The 16,066-nt window shown below is 47.3% G+C and overlaps 1 protein-coding gene across 1 annotated transcript in view; it reads left to right on the plus strand.

Annotated features, from left to right (window-relative positions):
• The first annotated feature begins 1,815 nt into the window (after positions 1–1,815).
• The window catches only part of MYL3 (myosin light chain 3), a 44,426-nt gene continuing 30,175 nt past the window's right edge, over positions 1,816–16,066 (plus strand). The window contains exon 1 of the mRNA XM_073551149.1: positions 1,816–1,955. Coding sequence (XP_073407250.1) covers positions 1,833–1,955 — 123 coding nt within the window. The 5' untranslated portion in view covers positions 1,816–1,832. The remainder of the gene's footprint in view (positions 1,956–16,066) is intronic.

Below are 16,066 nucleotides of genomic sequence, written 5' to 3' on the forward strand. Positions count from 1 at the left end.
TCAGAAGTTACTATGTCTCTGACATTTTTGGTTGCAATATTTTCAATGTTTTTTATATTTTTATTTGTAATTTAAAATAACTAAATTAATAACGTTGAAACACATCATCCCGTGTGGACTTCTAAGGCTGTGTTCACACACAGCGTTTTTTTAGAGGTTTTTACCGCAGTTTTCACTATAAAACCGCTATAAACCCGCTAAAAATAAGCTGCACAGTCATTTCTATGCATTTTGCACTTTTTGTGCACATTGATGCGTTTTTTACCGCGAAAAAAACGCATCGCGCTAAAAAACGCAGCATGCTCATTAATTTTGCGGATTTTTCCGCGGTTTTGGCTTCTCCCATGCGTTTAGAAACCGCTGCGGTAAAAAACGCATCAAAAACGCATCAAAACTGCGCAAAAAACGCGCAAAAACCGCCGCGGAAAAATAGGTGCGGTTTCTGGGAAGGGATTCAGGTTTTTGTGCAGAAATTTTCTGCAACGTGTGCACTTAGCCAAGACCTGCACATGGGGGAAAAAGAAGGGATACAGGATGACACTGGTTAGAAATGTCTTTATTAAATGGAATCTGTCAGCAGATTTTAGCTATGTCATCTAAGAGCAGCATGATGTAAAGACAGAGACCCTGATTCCAACAAGGTCAGTTACTGGGCTGCTTGCTGTAGTTTTGATAAAATCACAATTTAATTAGAAGGAGATGATCACTAGAGGACTAGTAACCCTGCTGCCTTGTGAACCTCCCCGCAGTTTTCTGTGTATACTGTGCATAGGCAGAAAGATGTCAATCTGTGGTGTGGATGGGGTTATACACAGCTCAGCATTCTGAGCTCTGCTTAATCTCTAGCAGAGAGAACTGTGATTTATTTATTCTACTCACTTATATGGCGCCATTAATTACACAGCACTTTACAGTCATCATCATCTCTGTCCCCATCACAGAGAAACTCACGCAACACAGGGAGAACATGCAAAGTCTTTGCAGATGTCATCCTTGGTGGGATTTGAATCCGGGGCCCTAGTGCTAACCAATGAGCCACCATACAGGGGTAGCCACTGAGCCACCATGTATGAAAACTACATCATGCAGCCCAGTAAGTGACACATCACTGGCATAAGGGTCTCTACCCCTTTATCATGCCGCTCTCAGGTGGGATAGCAAAAACTTGCCTGACAGATTCCCTTTAAAAGCTGAAATTTAATATGATTTTATATTGAAATGATCTTATGGAAAACAAAAAAGAATAATTTGTTGAATCATCCATACGATAAAAAGACTAATAAAACTGTAATAATCTGGGAAAAAAATATAATAGAAATATTTGTCTAAATATGTTCCCAGATATAGATTTGCATTTTGCCTTTGTGGCTTTTAGTAACTTTTATTATTTATTTATTTTTTTAGATTTTTTCCCCCATTGTATAGGAAGATGACAATGTGCATTATGTAGTTTTCTCTTTCAGGAGATATTTCCACGGTTGGGGAAGGTTCATGTTCCCTTTGAAGCAGATAACGTGAATTTGTAGAACGTGAATCTTTTGTAGGACCTAATGTTCATCCTGCTCCTCCTGGTGCAGAATGAGCGGATTGCATTCTTCACAATGTCCACAGTAGACGCTGGGGCAGAAGGTGCCATTGTGTTTTTCCAAGGTGGCTGTGGCCTCTCCGCTGTAACAAAGGCCACTCCACCTGCTCCAAATAGCATCGAGCGAGAGTTTTCTCCATATATAGCTGCCACCCTTCTCATCAGGAGGGGAGGGAGCTCCATAAAGACCTCTCCGGCCACCTCCGTCCTCACTTGTCACCTCCATCCAGATCATCTCACAGCCATCATGCCTCCCAAGAAACCCGAGCCCAAGAAAGAGGAACCCAAGAAAGAGGAACCCAAGGCCGCTCCAAAGCCACCGCCGCCAGAACCGCCCAAGGAGCCCGAGCTGGACCTGTCCTCCATCACAGTAAGTCCCTTCATCTTCTAGGACCCCATACACATAGCATTCATTCTGCTTTATGACCGTCTATAGTCTTTGTCCTCCCACAGTTCCACGCTGTTCATCCTGTGCTCTCTGGTTCATGAACAGAATTCCAGATCACAGTGAATACTGACACCTACAGCACAGTGCATCCCTATTGAATGGCTCCTCAGGTTTTATGGGATTACAGCTCCCAGCATATATTCAGGGGATGCTGGGAGTTGTAGTTCGGAAACTCCTGAAGAGCAATGTGTTAGAGATCAGCGCGGCTTTCATGCCAGTCAGGGTCTGTAGATGACGGTCAGACTCATAACACATGGATAGGGTCATGGTGTCCATCAATGAGCGATAATAACATGCGTGACTGTATGGATGGAGAAGCCTAGGGATGGGGCGCAGTGGTATTTTCGGGGGCAGCAGTGGACCACCTTTGGGTAAGAAGCATTCCCATACAGAAAGCCATTGACCTCTATGGAGGGGAGACAATGGTTTCTGGGCATGCGTGTGTCCCGGAGGTCAGTGATGTGGTCTCACATGGTCCGGCCTCATGGGTGAACGCCCTGGACTGAAGACCAGATGGGGTCCACACAAAACAAAAGCAGTAAATCTCCAGAGTGCCCAATGTATAAATGACACCGCCTCTCCCACATCCCTGCACTGCCCGCCATCCAGGTGTGGGAGCAGATAATATGGTGAGCGCGGTGTCAGGGCAAGGAGGGGACAGGAGACGACAGATGGGCCCTAATTATATGGTTCCTACCACATATGGAAGTTCTCCGTTAAGGGGAACCAGTCATGTAAAAAAACGCTATTAACCTGCAGATATGGGGTAATCTGCACACTAGATTCATTGTGAAGCAGGCTAATGGGAAAAAATGCACTTTATTCCTCCTGGAAGCCTCTGGTTTTCAGTCTCAGAGGTGTGTCCGGCGTGGCCCCAGTCACAGAGGTGTGGCCCCAGTCACAGAGGTGCGGCCCCAGTTACAGAGGTGCAGCTGATGTGGCCCCAGTTACAGAGGTGCGGCCCCAGTTACAGAGGTGTGGCTGTCTCGGCCCCAGTTACAGAGGTGTGGCGGTCTCGGCCCCAGTTACAGAGGTGTGGCTGTCTCGGCCCCAGTTACAGAGGTGCGGACTCAGTCACAGAGGTGTGGCCCCAGTCTCAGAGGTGTGGCCGGCGTGGCCCAAGACACAGAGGTGCAGCTGGGGTGGCCTCAGTCACAGAGGTGTGGCTGGCGTGGCCCCAGTTACAGAGGTGCGGCTGTCTCGGCCCCAGTTACAGAGGTGCGGATTCAGTCACAGAGGTGCGGCCTCAGTCTCAGAGTTGCAGTCCTAGTCACAGAGAAGCGGCCCCAGTTACAGAGGTGCAGCCCCAGTCACAGAGGTGCAGCCCCAGTCACAGAGATGCAGCCCCAGTTACAGAGGTGCGGCTGTCTCGGCCCCAGATACAGAGGTGCGGATTCAGTCACAGAGGTGCGGATTCAGTCACAGAGGTGCGGCCCCAGTTACAGAGGTGCGGCTGTCTCGGCCCCAGATACAGAGGTGCGGATTCAGTCACAGAGGTGCGGCCTCAGTGTCAGAGTTGCAGTCCCAGTCACAGAGATGCAGCCGGCATGGCCCAAGTCACAGAGGTGCAGCCCCAGTCACCGCTCAGCACAGATTTAGTGACACATTCCCTATAAGGTAGCGAATCATTCCTCATCTGCAGAGATCCATCTGAATGGAGTGCGAGTGTCTGGGATCAGCGGAGGCGTCCGAGCTCTGTGTGGGGCAGGTCGCTTGGTATAATGTAGGATATATAGTGGTCTCTATCGCTTATGGTCAGGTCTGGGGTCCCGTGAATATAGTTGACTGGTCCTTTACTTCAGGCTGGAGATGACTCAGCGGAGAAGCAGAAACCTCCAGGATCTCTACATCCATCACATCATCATTTATTCAGCAGTTTAGTCATTGCCATCCCTGTCCCCATTGGGGCTCACAGTCTCCAGTTTGCCCCCGTAATGACTTAAGATTGGAGGAGTAAACAGGAGATCAAAAAACTACAAAAAGGCATAAAGAGGACTAAAAATCCTCCAAAATTGCAAGAATTAATAAAGCACAAAGGGTCAGCAGTGTTCACCTGTCCAGGTCTCCGAACTAATACCCTCAGGATGCAGCAAACCCATGTGATAAAGATGGCGGCAACACAGGTGCACTACCTGTGTGTGACCAGCGCCCGGTACAAGCCTCTTCTGTGCAATCATATACGGAGCGATCACCCCTCCATGTATTGGGAGGTTGGGAGTGGTGGTCTCATCAGTATTGTGCACCTGTGTTGCCGCCATCTTTACCACATGGGTTTGCTGCATCCTGAGGGCATTAGTTCGGAGACCAGAGCAGGTGAGCGCTGCTGACCCTTTGTGCTGTATTAATTCTTGAGCATACACCTGGCACCCCGGGGTTATCGGTGTCAGCTAGAGCCGCTCAGTTATGGAGCTACACAGCTCAGCTCCGATGGGCACAGCTGGGTACTGCACGTCAGTCCCCTATTGATTTGAATAGGGGGTGACTGTGCAGCGCCCGGCCGCGGCCACTAGGCAGTTGGAGGAGCTCCGTTACTGCTGACACCAGGAACAGCTGATCAGAGGGATGGAGGTGCCCACCGATCAGACACTGATGATCTCTCCTAAGGATAGGCCATCAGTGTTAAAGTCCCACACAACCCTTTACAGATGTTATGAAACTGAATCACAGAGGATATTAGAAGATATTAGAAATTTGCATAATGTTTTAATACACAATGAATGATTTTATTTCTATCTTATATCCTGTGCCCGCATCCTCCACCAAATGTGATCTGCACTATGGTCACAACTAGAGTTGAGCGACTTTTGGTTTTTTAGGGTCGCGTTTCGTTTCGTGAAACCCGACTTTTCCAAAAGTCGGGTCGAGCAAGATCGTCCGATTATAGGGAAAAGTCGGGGTCGTCCCGAAACACGAAACCCAATGTAAGTCAATGGGGAATAAAAGTCGGCAGTGAGAGGAGGACAGGAAACACACCTACAGTGCCCATTTGAATGCCAAAAGCATCAATTCTTCTTACTTAAGCTTGTCAACCTTAATTAACTTCATAATATAAGTTACGCACTGAAAAATGGGGGTTATTTGGCTAAAGTTGTGGGGGGGGAGGGCTGGCTGCAGGTTTTCATGTGCCCTGGGCGAAAGAGCGCCCCTTTAACACATACCACAACTCATCATGCTCCGATACGGCAGAGAAATAGCGGTATAGTACAATGAAAAATACCTCACTTTTTACATCTCATGACGAGGCCCATCTATTTCTCCATACAGAATCATTGGTCCCATATAATGTTTGAAACAGTATATGATGAGCTCCACATAATGCTACAGTATATGTTGGTCCCCATGGATGAAGCTCCACTGTCTTATGGGCCCAAATAATGCTCCAAACATAATGAGCCCCATTTCTAATGCTCTAGTGTATAATGGGCCCTGTAAATGCTGCTCCAGTGTCTGATGTCCACCTTTGGAATGTTCCAGTGTATGGTGGGCCCCATCTATCATTCTCCAGAGTATAGTGCTCCCCAAAAATTGCTGTCCCAACATTGAAAACAATCAAATAAGTCTCCTCGCTAGGGAATCCCTGTACTTGTCTGGACAGGTGCTGTAGCTTGCTTAACAGCTCGCCAGCCATTCTCACGCCCAGTATGGATTGCACGTGATTGCACAAAGGTTAGAAAGGGTACCGTATCCCTGGATAACATGTATGGATAGCGTACACATTCAAAATATATGTCTCAGGAGGCAGTCTCAGACGGTGTCAGGCCCAGTATGGATTGCACGTGATTGCACAAAGGTTAGAAAGGGTACCGTATCCCTGGATAACATGTATGGATAGCGTACACATTCAAAATATATGTCTCAGGAGGCAGGTTCAGACGGTGTCAGGCACAGTATGGATTGCACGTGATTGCACAAAGGTTAGAAAGGGTACCGTATCCCCGGATAACATGTATGGATAGCGTACACATTCAAAATATATGTCTCAGGAGGCAGGCTCAGACGGTGTTAGGCACAGTATGGATTTGACGGCCCAGATTACACAGCGGAGGAGCAGGGAGAGGTAAAGATTGCAAATGCTGGGGCCCTGCCCAAGCAAGGGGGGCCCACTCGTGGGCGTCGGTACTGGCACTGGGCCCCTCATAGTACAGCGGTGTGTCTGACGGCGGGTGTGCACCACCGTCAGAGACACTTGATTGCACTATGAGGGACCCTGTGCCAGTGCCCGCGCCCAAGAGTCGGCCTACCCACCTGTCCAGGGCAACGGCACTCGCACGGTGTCGTGCGCTAGGTGGTGACCCCGGCCATGGGGGGGGAGGCAGCACAGTTAGGGAGTTTTAGAAAGTGGCATATGTTGATGTCGGACATTCAGCTGATGCAAAAGGCGAAATAGGTGAAGTACCAGGAAGAGGTGGACCAAAGCAAGCCATTTTTCTGTCACCCTATGTGTCATCAGGGGAAGGTGGGACAAAATCCTTGGAAACCCATGCATGGTTCATTTTAATGAAGGTTAGATCATCCACATTTTGGGTTGACAGACGGGTCCTTTTTTCTGTCAGGATTGATCCAGCTGCACTGAAGACTCTTTCCGATAGCACACTTGCAGCTGGGCAAGCGAGCTCCTGTAAGGCATATTGGGCCAATTCAGGCCAGGTGTCCAGTTTAGCAGCCCAATAGTCAAAGGGGAATGACCTGTGTGGGAGAACATCGATATGGGAGGAAAAGTAGTTTGTAACCATAGTTGACAACTGCTGTCTCCTATCACTTTCCATCGATGCAGTATTACCAGTTGTGTGAGCGGTATTTGAAAAATCAGTCCACAACATTGTCATGAAACCCCTGTCTCCAACGCCACTTCTGCTGTGTGCACCACGAACACCTCTGCCAAGCTGCCCCCGGCCCGTACGGCTCGTGTGAGAACCATCACCGCTGCTGTGTGCTGGGAATGCCTCAAGCAACCGATTTACCAGAGTTGCTTGTTTATTAGCCAATATTAGGTCAAGGTTCTCCTGTGGCATGATGTTTTGTAATTTGCCTTTATAGCGTGGATCCAGGATGCTGGCCAACCAGTAGTCGTCATCGTTCATCATTTTGGCAATGCGGGGGTCCCTTTTTAGGATCCGCAAGGCATAATCTGACATGTGGGCCAATGTTCCCGGTGTCAATGATGCACTGCGAGTGCTGGGTGGAGGAGCACTTTCTGGCAAATCCACATCCCTCCAGTCACGCACAAACCCTGTACCAGACCTTGCCACGCCAACATTTTCACTTGCCCCACGAGATACATCCTCCTCCCCTAAGTAATCATCCCCATCATCCTCCTCCTCCTCCTCTTCTTCCTCCACCTCGTCCAGGAGAGGTCCCTGAGCAGACAATGGCTGAATGTCATCAAGGATTCCCTCCTCTTCTTCCTCCTCATCAACATTGGCTGCAGACGCCTGCTCCTTAAGGTGCGTCAAAGTTTGCATGAGCAGACGCATAAGTGGGATGCTCATGCTTAGGATGGCGTCGTCTGCGCTTACCAGCCGTGTGCATTCCTCAAAACACTGAAGGACTTTACAAAGGTCTTTCAGCTTCGACCACTGCACGCCTGTCAACTCCATGTCTGCTCTCAAAGTGCCTGGCCGTGTATCCTCCCACAAATGCATTATGGCCTGCCTCTGCTCGCACAGCCGCTCCACCATGTGCAGGGTGGAGTTCCACCTTGTTGCAATGTCGATAATGAGGCGGTGGTTGGGAAGGTGGAGCAATCGCTGCAGCTTCTGCATACGAGTGGAGTGTACAGGCGACCGGCGGATGTGCGTGCACAGTCTTCGCACCTTCTGGAGCAGGGCTGTTAACTCCGGATAATTTTTGAGGAAGCACTGCACCACCAGGTTCAAGGTGTGAGCCAAGCAAGGTATGTGGCTGAGTTTTGAAAGGGCTATGGCTGCCACAAAATTACGGCCGTTATCACTAACTACCTTGCCTGCCTCAAGATGTACACTGCCCAGCCATGACTCAGTTTGTCGCTTCAAGTACTCGGCCAGCACCTCAGCGGTGTGTCTGTCGCCCAAACACATCATCTGCAACACAGCCTGCTGACGCTTTCCACTAGCTGCTCGATAGGGGGACACATCATGTGCAACAGTGGCAGCTGCAGATGGAGTGCTCATACGACTGCGCTCTGTGGACGAGCTTTCGCTTCTGGAGGAGGAGGAGGAGGAGGAGGGTCGAACGCCTACAGCCAACTGTTTCCTATACCGTGGGCTAGGCAGCCCTGTCCCACCACCGCTGTCCTCTGTGGACCCTGCATCCACCACATTAACCCAGTGCACAGTGATGGACACGTAACGGCCCTGGCCATGCCGACTGGACCATGCATCAGTTGTGAGGTGCACCTTTCCGCTCACTGACTGCTTGAGTGCATGGACAATGCGGTCTTTCACATGATGGTGGAGGGCTGGGATGGCTTTGCGAGAGAAGAAGTGGCGACTGGGTAGGTCATAGCGTGGTACTGCATAGGCCATGAGTTCGCGGAAAGCTGTGCTTTCCACCAACCGAAAGGGCATCATCTCAAACGAGATTAGTTTGGCAATGTGGGCGTTCAAACCCAGTGTACGCGGATGAGAGACTGAGTACTTTCTTGACCTACTTATAGTGTCTGGGAGGGTGAGCTGGACTTGAGAGCTGCATATGGTGGAAGTAGCGGTGGACAGGGCGGACTGAGAGAGGGTTGATGATGGTGATGGAGTTGGTGTTCTTTCTGATGGCCTAGAATCAGTCTTTCGTTGATATAACAGTGGGATTCCCTGACTGCTGTGGCCTTGCAACGACACCTCAACATTTGCTGCTGTGCTAACCGGTGGGCTTACAGTGGGGGAAACAATGTAGCGTTGCTGACTACCTTCGTTGTGATCAGTTGCACATGTGGCACTTGAGGTTTGGTGTTGTGTCCACGCTTGCAAGTGCACGCTGGTTAAATGTCTAAGCATGCAACTGGTATTCAAATTTTTCAGATTTTTCCCTCGGCTAAAGATCTTTGCGCACTTCTTACAGATAACCTTGGCCTGATCATGAGGATTTTGTTCAAAAAAGTGCCACACTGCACTCTTCCTACTTTGGCAGACATTTTGTGGCCTAGCACGCTGTGATCTTTTGACCCTCTGGACAAGCTGTCCAGCAACTCTTTTGATGTTTGGAACCTGTCTTTGGAGTGCTCCGGGCCTGCCAGATAACAGCTGTTGCGATGTCGATGTCTGCTGTGGATGCTCCTCATCTGAGCTATTGGAAGCAGCACCCTCTTCCCCCAATGGATGCCAATCTGGGTCAACAACTGGGTCATCCATCACCTCCTCTTCTATGTCATGTGCACCTTTCTCTGTGTCACCGTGTATGGTGGTATAGTGTGCGGGAAGGGGCACCTGAGTCTCATCAGGTTCAAAATCTGGCTCTGTACACTGCGAGGACAATGTAGTGCTCTGAGTGAATGTACCAGCAGAATCATCTATCAGCGGCTGTGCATCAGTGCACTCCATGTCAGATTCATCTTGGCCTGGGTAATTCACCATTTGACTTGATAATCCAGGCATGGTATGTGAAAACAGCTCCATGGAGTAATCAGTAGTATGGCCTGCGTCATCCTTCAATCTTGGTTGGGGTGAAGGACACAAGGAAAGGTGTGGTTCATGAACATGAGCCTCCAATGACGACTCAGTGCTTTTACTTTTTACAACTGAAGAAGAGGAGGCGATAGAGCTGGAGGCTGAGTCAGCAATGTAAGACAAAACTTTTTCCTGATGCTCTGCCTTTAAAAGCGGTTTGCCAACTCCTAGAAAACTAAGCGTTCGAGGCCTTATGTAGACAGACGATGACGCAGGGTCAGCACCTCCAGCATTCGGTCCTATTTTGCTCTTGCCACTACCATCAGATCCACCACCAACACCATCATTACCAGCTGCCAACCCCCGCCCAATTCCACGGCCTCTTCCACCAGCCTTCCTCATTTTTGGTAGAAATGTAGACAAAATCCAACAAACTATATAGTAATGTAAAACAAGGTACAAGGTGTCTATAGGACAGGGGAGATTTAGAATTTCTGCACACACTTGTGGACAGTGGACACTTTTGGATTGTGTGAGGCCCACTGATATCTGAGCGCTATGTGACAGGCTCGATGGCACAGCTGCCTGTGACCAAAGTGACGAGAGGATAATGGAGATTTTGAATCTCTGCGCACACTTTTGGACACTGGACACTTGTGGATTGTGTGAGGCCCACTGATATCTGAGCGCTATGTGACACGCTCGATGGCACAGCTGCCTGTGACCAAAGTGACGAGAGGATAATGGAGATTTTGAATCTCTGCGCACACTTTTGGACACTGGACACTTGTGGATTGTGTGAGGCCCACTGATATCTGAGCGCTATGTGACACGCTCGATGGCACAGCTGCCTGTGACCAAAGTGACGAGAGGATAATGGAGATTTTGAATCTCTGCGCAAACTTTTGGACACTGGACACTTGTGGATTGTGTGAGGCCCACTGATATCTGAGCGCTATGTGACACGCTCGATGGCACAGCTGCCTGTGACCAAAGTGACGAGAGGATAATGGAGATTTTGAATCTCTGCGCACACTTTTGGACACTGGACACTTGTGGATTGTGTGAGGCCCACTGATATCTGAGCGCTATGTGACACGCTCGATGGCACAGCTGCCTGTGACCAAAGTGACGAGAGGATAATGGAGATTTTGAATCTCTGCGCACACTTTTGGACACTGGACACTTGTGGATTGTGTGAGGCCCACTGATATCTGAGCGCTATGTGACACGCTCGATGGCACAGCTGCCTGTGACCAAAGTGACGAGAGGATAATGGAGATTTTGAATCTCTGCGCAAACTTTTGGACACTGGACACTTGTGGATTGTGTGAGGCCCACTGATATCTGAGCGCTATGTGACACGCTCAATGGCACAGCTGCCTGTGACCAAAGTGACGAGAGGATAATGGAGATTTTGAATCTCTGCGCACACTTTTGGACACTGGACACTTGTGGATTGTGTGAGGCCCACTGATATCTGAGCGCTATGTGACACGCTCGATGGCACAGCTGCCTGTGACCAAAGTGACGAGAGGATAATGGAGATTTTGAATCTCTGCGCACACTTTTGGACACTGGACACTTGTGGATTGTGTGAGGCCCACTGATATCTGAGCGCTATGTGACACGCTCGATGGCACAGCTGCCTGTGACCAAAGTGACGAGAGGATAATGGAGATTTTGAATCTCTGCGCAAACTTTTGGACACTGGACACTTGTGGATTGTGTGAGGCCCACTGATATCTGAGCGCTATGTGACACGCTCGATGGCACAGCTGCCTGTGACCAAAGTGACGAGAGGATAATGGAGATTTTGAATCTCTGCGCAAACTTTTGGACACTGGACACTTGTGGATTGTGTGAGGCCCACTGATATCTGAGCGCTATGTGACAGGCTCGATGGCACAGCTGCCTGTGACCAAAGTGACGAGAGGATAATGGAGATTTTGAATCTCTGCGCACACTTTTGGACACTGGACACTTGTGGATTGTGTGAGGCCCACTGATATCTGAGCGCTATGTGACACACTCGATGGCACAGCTGCCTGTGACCAAAGTGACGAGAGGATAATGGAGATTTTGAATCTCTGCGCACACTTTTGGACACTGGACACTTGTGGATTGTGTGAGGCCCACTGATATCTGAGCGCTATGTGACACGCTCGATGGCACAGCTGTGACAAAAGTGACTAGAGGATAAGGGAGATTGGATTGCTTTTAAAAAAGCAGTTTGCGGAGCAGTGGGTAAACAGCAATGCCAGCGTGTCAGGAAGCCTTAAAAGGCAGCCCAACAACCAACACCACTGATACACCACTATATAGCCTCCCCTTGCACTGCACACACAGTGACTTGTGTGTTGTGCAGGCCAAATCGCTAGCAGCAGAAGCAGTTTTTTTGTCTTCTTCCCTGCCTAACGCTCTCCCTACAGAATCAGCAGCAACCTCTCCCTATACTAAGATCGGCAGAAGTAAGATGGAGGTCGGCGTGCACGCCCTTTTATACCCCCTGTGACGCCCACCAAAGCAAGCCAATCACTTGCATGCCCTTCTGAAAGATGGTGGTGACCCGTGCCTAGGTCATCACGTTGCCCACAGTGTCCGTGGATCCTGATTGGCTGAAAAAGAGCGCAAAACAAACTTTTGAAACGCGACTTTGGCGCGTAAGTCGCCGACCTCGTGGCCGACCTCATCCTAGGGTCGGGTTTCGTTTCATGAAACCCGACTTTGCCAAAAGTCGGCGACTTTTGAATTTTTTCGACCCGTTTCGCTCAACTCTAGTCACAACACGAAAGATCTATGACCAAAGAAAAGGTCACTTCAATAATTTCTCACCATCTCTGGTCATTGATGCTTCTATCACATGGTCGATGGATGGAGGTTTGAGTAACTACGAGAGGTCACATAGAGAATGGTTAGAAGTCAGGAAGAACTAGAGGCGCCAGAGCAGCTTTCGAAGAGGGTTCAAAAGGGCTATCACTCGCTTTTGAAGCTTTTCTCCAGTGCACCATGGCTGGAGGACCCCTCTGTATTATTAGGGGGCAGCGGAGTTATAAATGGCCTGTAACAGATGGAGAAGCAATAATATCAATTCTGTGGAGCACATAGAGCAGATTTATCACCAGATCAGCACCAGATCACAAGGGCATCTGGATACAATTCTGCATCACATAAGTATCATGTTTGCCGTATGTGAGTTTCCGCTCAGCCCGTCTTGCCTCCACTTTCAGCTCTGCGACATTTGTATGCGAACATTATCAAGACAGAAATAACTTTTGGTTCAAGAACTCTCTGTTACGAACCCAAGTTCGACAGTCACATCCCCTCTGAATCCTCTGTTCTATCATTCCCTGAGGCCCCGGTTCCTGCCCCCAGGGGCCCCGGCACTTCTTTATGACGCACATGGTCATGGTGCTTGACATTGAGTGACAGTCATCGCTGTGAGAGAGCTGCGGTGAGTATGGGCTGACAGCGCGTCATTACAGGCGATTTTCCACTTTGATCACTATTTCCGGCCCCAGATTGATGCCGGTGATTGACTTGTCACCTGTAAAGTGTCATTAACCTGTGGAAACATATGAATAATTCAGGGAGCAGCGAGCAGATGCTGGAAGCCACGACCTGTCTGTTATGATGGGACTTTACTCTGCTGCCCCTGTCATGTAATATTTATTAGCCGCCTGAGGCTCTGTAAGGATTTAGCTTCATCTCCAGATCTGGAGAATTACACAAGATGAAAGGTAAGGTGAAGCTCAGGACGACCAATTACAGAGAAAATCCAGACTGACAGAATCCTGCGTACAGGACCGAGCTACCGACTCCAGGGGACGAGCAGTTATCAAACTTGAGCAAAACTTCTTCACCAAAATTTCTCCAACAATAGCAAAGTCCTCACGTAACGAGAATTTATTAATCTGGAGCAAAACTTCAACAATAGCGAAGTCTGTTGTGAACACTTTTGACCTGGCTTCTGAGTTTGGGCTCCCTCTGGTGGTTACTGTGGGTAATGGAGCTGGTCGGGTTGACAAAAGTCAATCACCTGAAGAGGATGATTGGAGGTCAGGTGTTACAGACTGGGAAGATTTAAGTGAGCAACCTTTTGCTGGTGATTTGATTTCTTCATGTGCATTTGGAAGTCTGCCTGACTTCTTGGTCCTGCATCATTCAGATAAGTTATTTGTTTGCTGGAATCTTTTTGCATTTGATCCAGTTTTTGCCTTTCTCTGATTTCTGCTTTGCTGGTGTGGTTCAGCCTTGTTCCCTGCTGGGACCTGTGCTGGACCCCGTGCCATATGCCACAGCTCAGGTCAGTGTGTTCAGTATTGCTAGTCCCCTGTTATATCAGTATCTTTTGTTTTGCTTCCAGTTCACACTAGAATTCTGATCTAGTGGGGGAGAGATCGTGTGGCCTCATTATTTTCGCATATAAGATGTGTTGGATTTTGTAGGGTTTTTGCGTGATTGCAGGCAGTATCTTTCCTGTCCTGTTCTATCTAGACAGTTTGGGCCCCATCATTTGCTTACTCTATTTTCTACCTGTGTTTGTGCCTCATCTTGTCTCACCGTCAATATATGTATGGGGGGGCTATCTATTCCTTTTCCTTTGGGGGTCTACTCTGGGGCAGTTTAGCTTTCCCTTTTCTTGCTTTAGGCTTAGTTAATTCTTTGGCTGTGCCGAGGCGTCTAGGGCATCGTAGGTACGTCCCACGGCTAATTCTAGTTGTGTTGTCAGTTTAGGGCTCTGCAATCTGCTTAATTACCAACCTTTCTGGTTATCTGATTGCCTAGCCTATTTTCCAGCTATCATCCGCGGTTACCTAAATATAACAGAAGTCCTCACATAACGAGAAGTTATCAAACTGGAGCAAAACTTCTCCAATTAAAACGCAGTCCTCACTTAATGAGAAGTTCTGCAACTTTCCAGTAGACCCCAGAGGTGCCACCACTGAAAATTTCCTATTCTAGCATTCCAATTTTTCAGTGTACAGCATTTACCGCATTGGTTAAATTATCTGATGATGATAGGTGACTTTTGCAGTTGTCGTGATACCAAGCACGATTTTTTTTCTTTATTTTTCATGAACAAAAAAGCAGGATTTGAACTTTAGGCCATTTTTTTAAAGAAATTTTTAAAAACTATTCTAAGTTTTCAATTATTTTTTTAGTCCCCTCAGAGAACTTGAAAATCCCAAATACCTCAGTAAATAATAAATCAAACTGTAAACCAATGTAATACAATATTCATGATTTTATTGAAAGAGACTAGAATCAGAATTACAGGGACACGTGGGTGGTATAGGGTTAACGATCACAGGAAATCAACACCACAATTAATAATAAATGATGCAGAAACTAAACCAGGACTGTGTGCAACTAATATAGAAGATAGAAAAACAAATATTTAATGTGCAATGAAAAATTATACAAAATAGGGATGAATAGTTCCATAATTAATTTATATATGAAACATAAAAATAATTAAATACGATGGAAAAAGATGAGTGAAATATATAATTGATATCAATAAAGTGCACGTATAGCAATGAGTCAACCGTCAGATACGAAGATGTGTCATACAGAGCAGCGTTCACACTGAACACTAAATAAACCAAAAATAAATCACAAAATAAAATTTATTAGTTGCAGGTAGAAAAACTTTAGTGTTCTTGAGCGGTGGCTTCCCACGCCCCTGACAAGCACCCCGACGCACGTTTCATGTGCCGCTTCCTCAGGTTTCTTCCCTTGTTCTGCATGTTGCAGATTATATGGATAAACAGTAGAGATCAGGGAAAATTCATATTCGCCTGTTTGTGTGTCTTTTTATAAGCGGATAAGTTACTCTCCATGAATTTATTGGCCCATATTATTCTCACGTGACCATAATAAATGTAAAATAATAAAAAAAAATATGTCAAAGTTTTAGTAAAATTTAATTCCATGTTTGCTCATCTCTAATAAACAGCAGCGGCCTGAGCCCGCCCCGTACATGGGGACCCTCCGGCGGACTTACGGTTACATCCATATAGTTTTTTTTTTTTTGCTTGTTTTTCTTTATTACCTTATTCTTTTTTATTTATGCCTTATTTCATTTTTGTATATTTTATGTGATCAGCATTTCTGGGGGGTTTTTTTTACATTCATCATAGTGAATCAGGTTTGTGTTTTTCAGATTTCGGCCGATTCATCAATTGTGATTTTTTTTTTCTTTTGCACAGTGCCCCCCGGAATATCTTCTTACACAACTGCAAATTTTTTTGCATCAAATTTTGCAACATTTTAGCGGCAAATGCAACTTATTTTGCTCTATAAAGTCTCAAAAAAAAGGTGGAGTAAAATAATCAAGAGCTCGATTCATCAGTTGTGGTTTTTTTTTAAGTCCCTTTTCTTTTTATATTGTGGTTTTTGTTTGTTGCTCAAAATTTTTGAAAATCGTTTATAAATTATAAATGTTATTTT

The sequence above is a fragment of the Dendrobates tinctorius genome, unplaced genomic scaffold (assembly GCF_039654945.1).
Source record: "Dendrobates tinctorius isolate UK_male_01 unplaced genomic scaffold, ASM3965494v1 ptg000173l, whole genome shotgun sequence".
Lineage (NCBI taxonomy): Eukaryota > Metazoa > Chordata > Amphibia > Anura > Dendrobatidae > Dendrobates > Dendrobates tinctorius.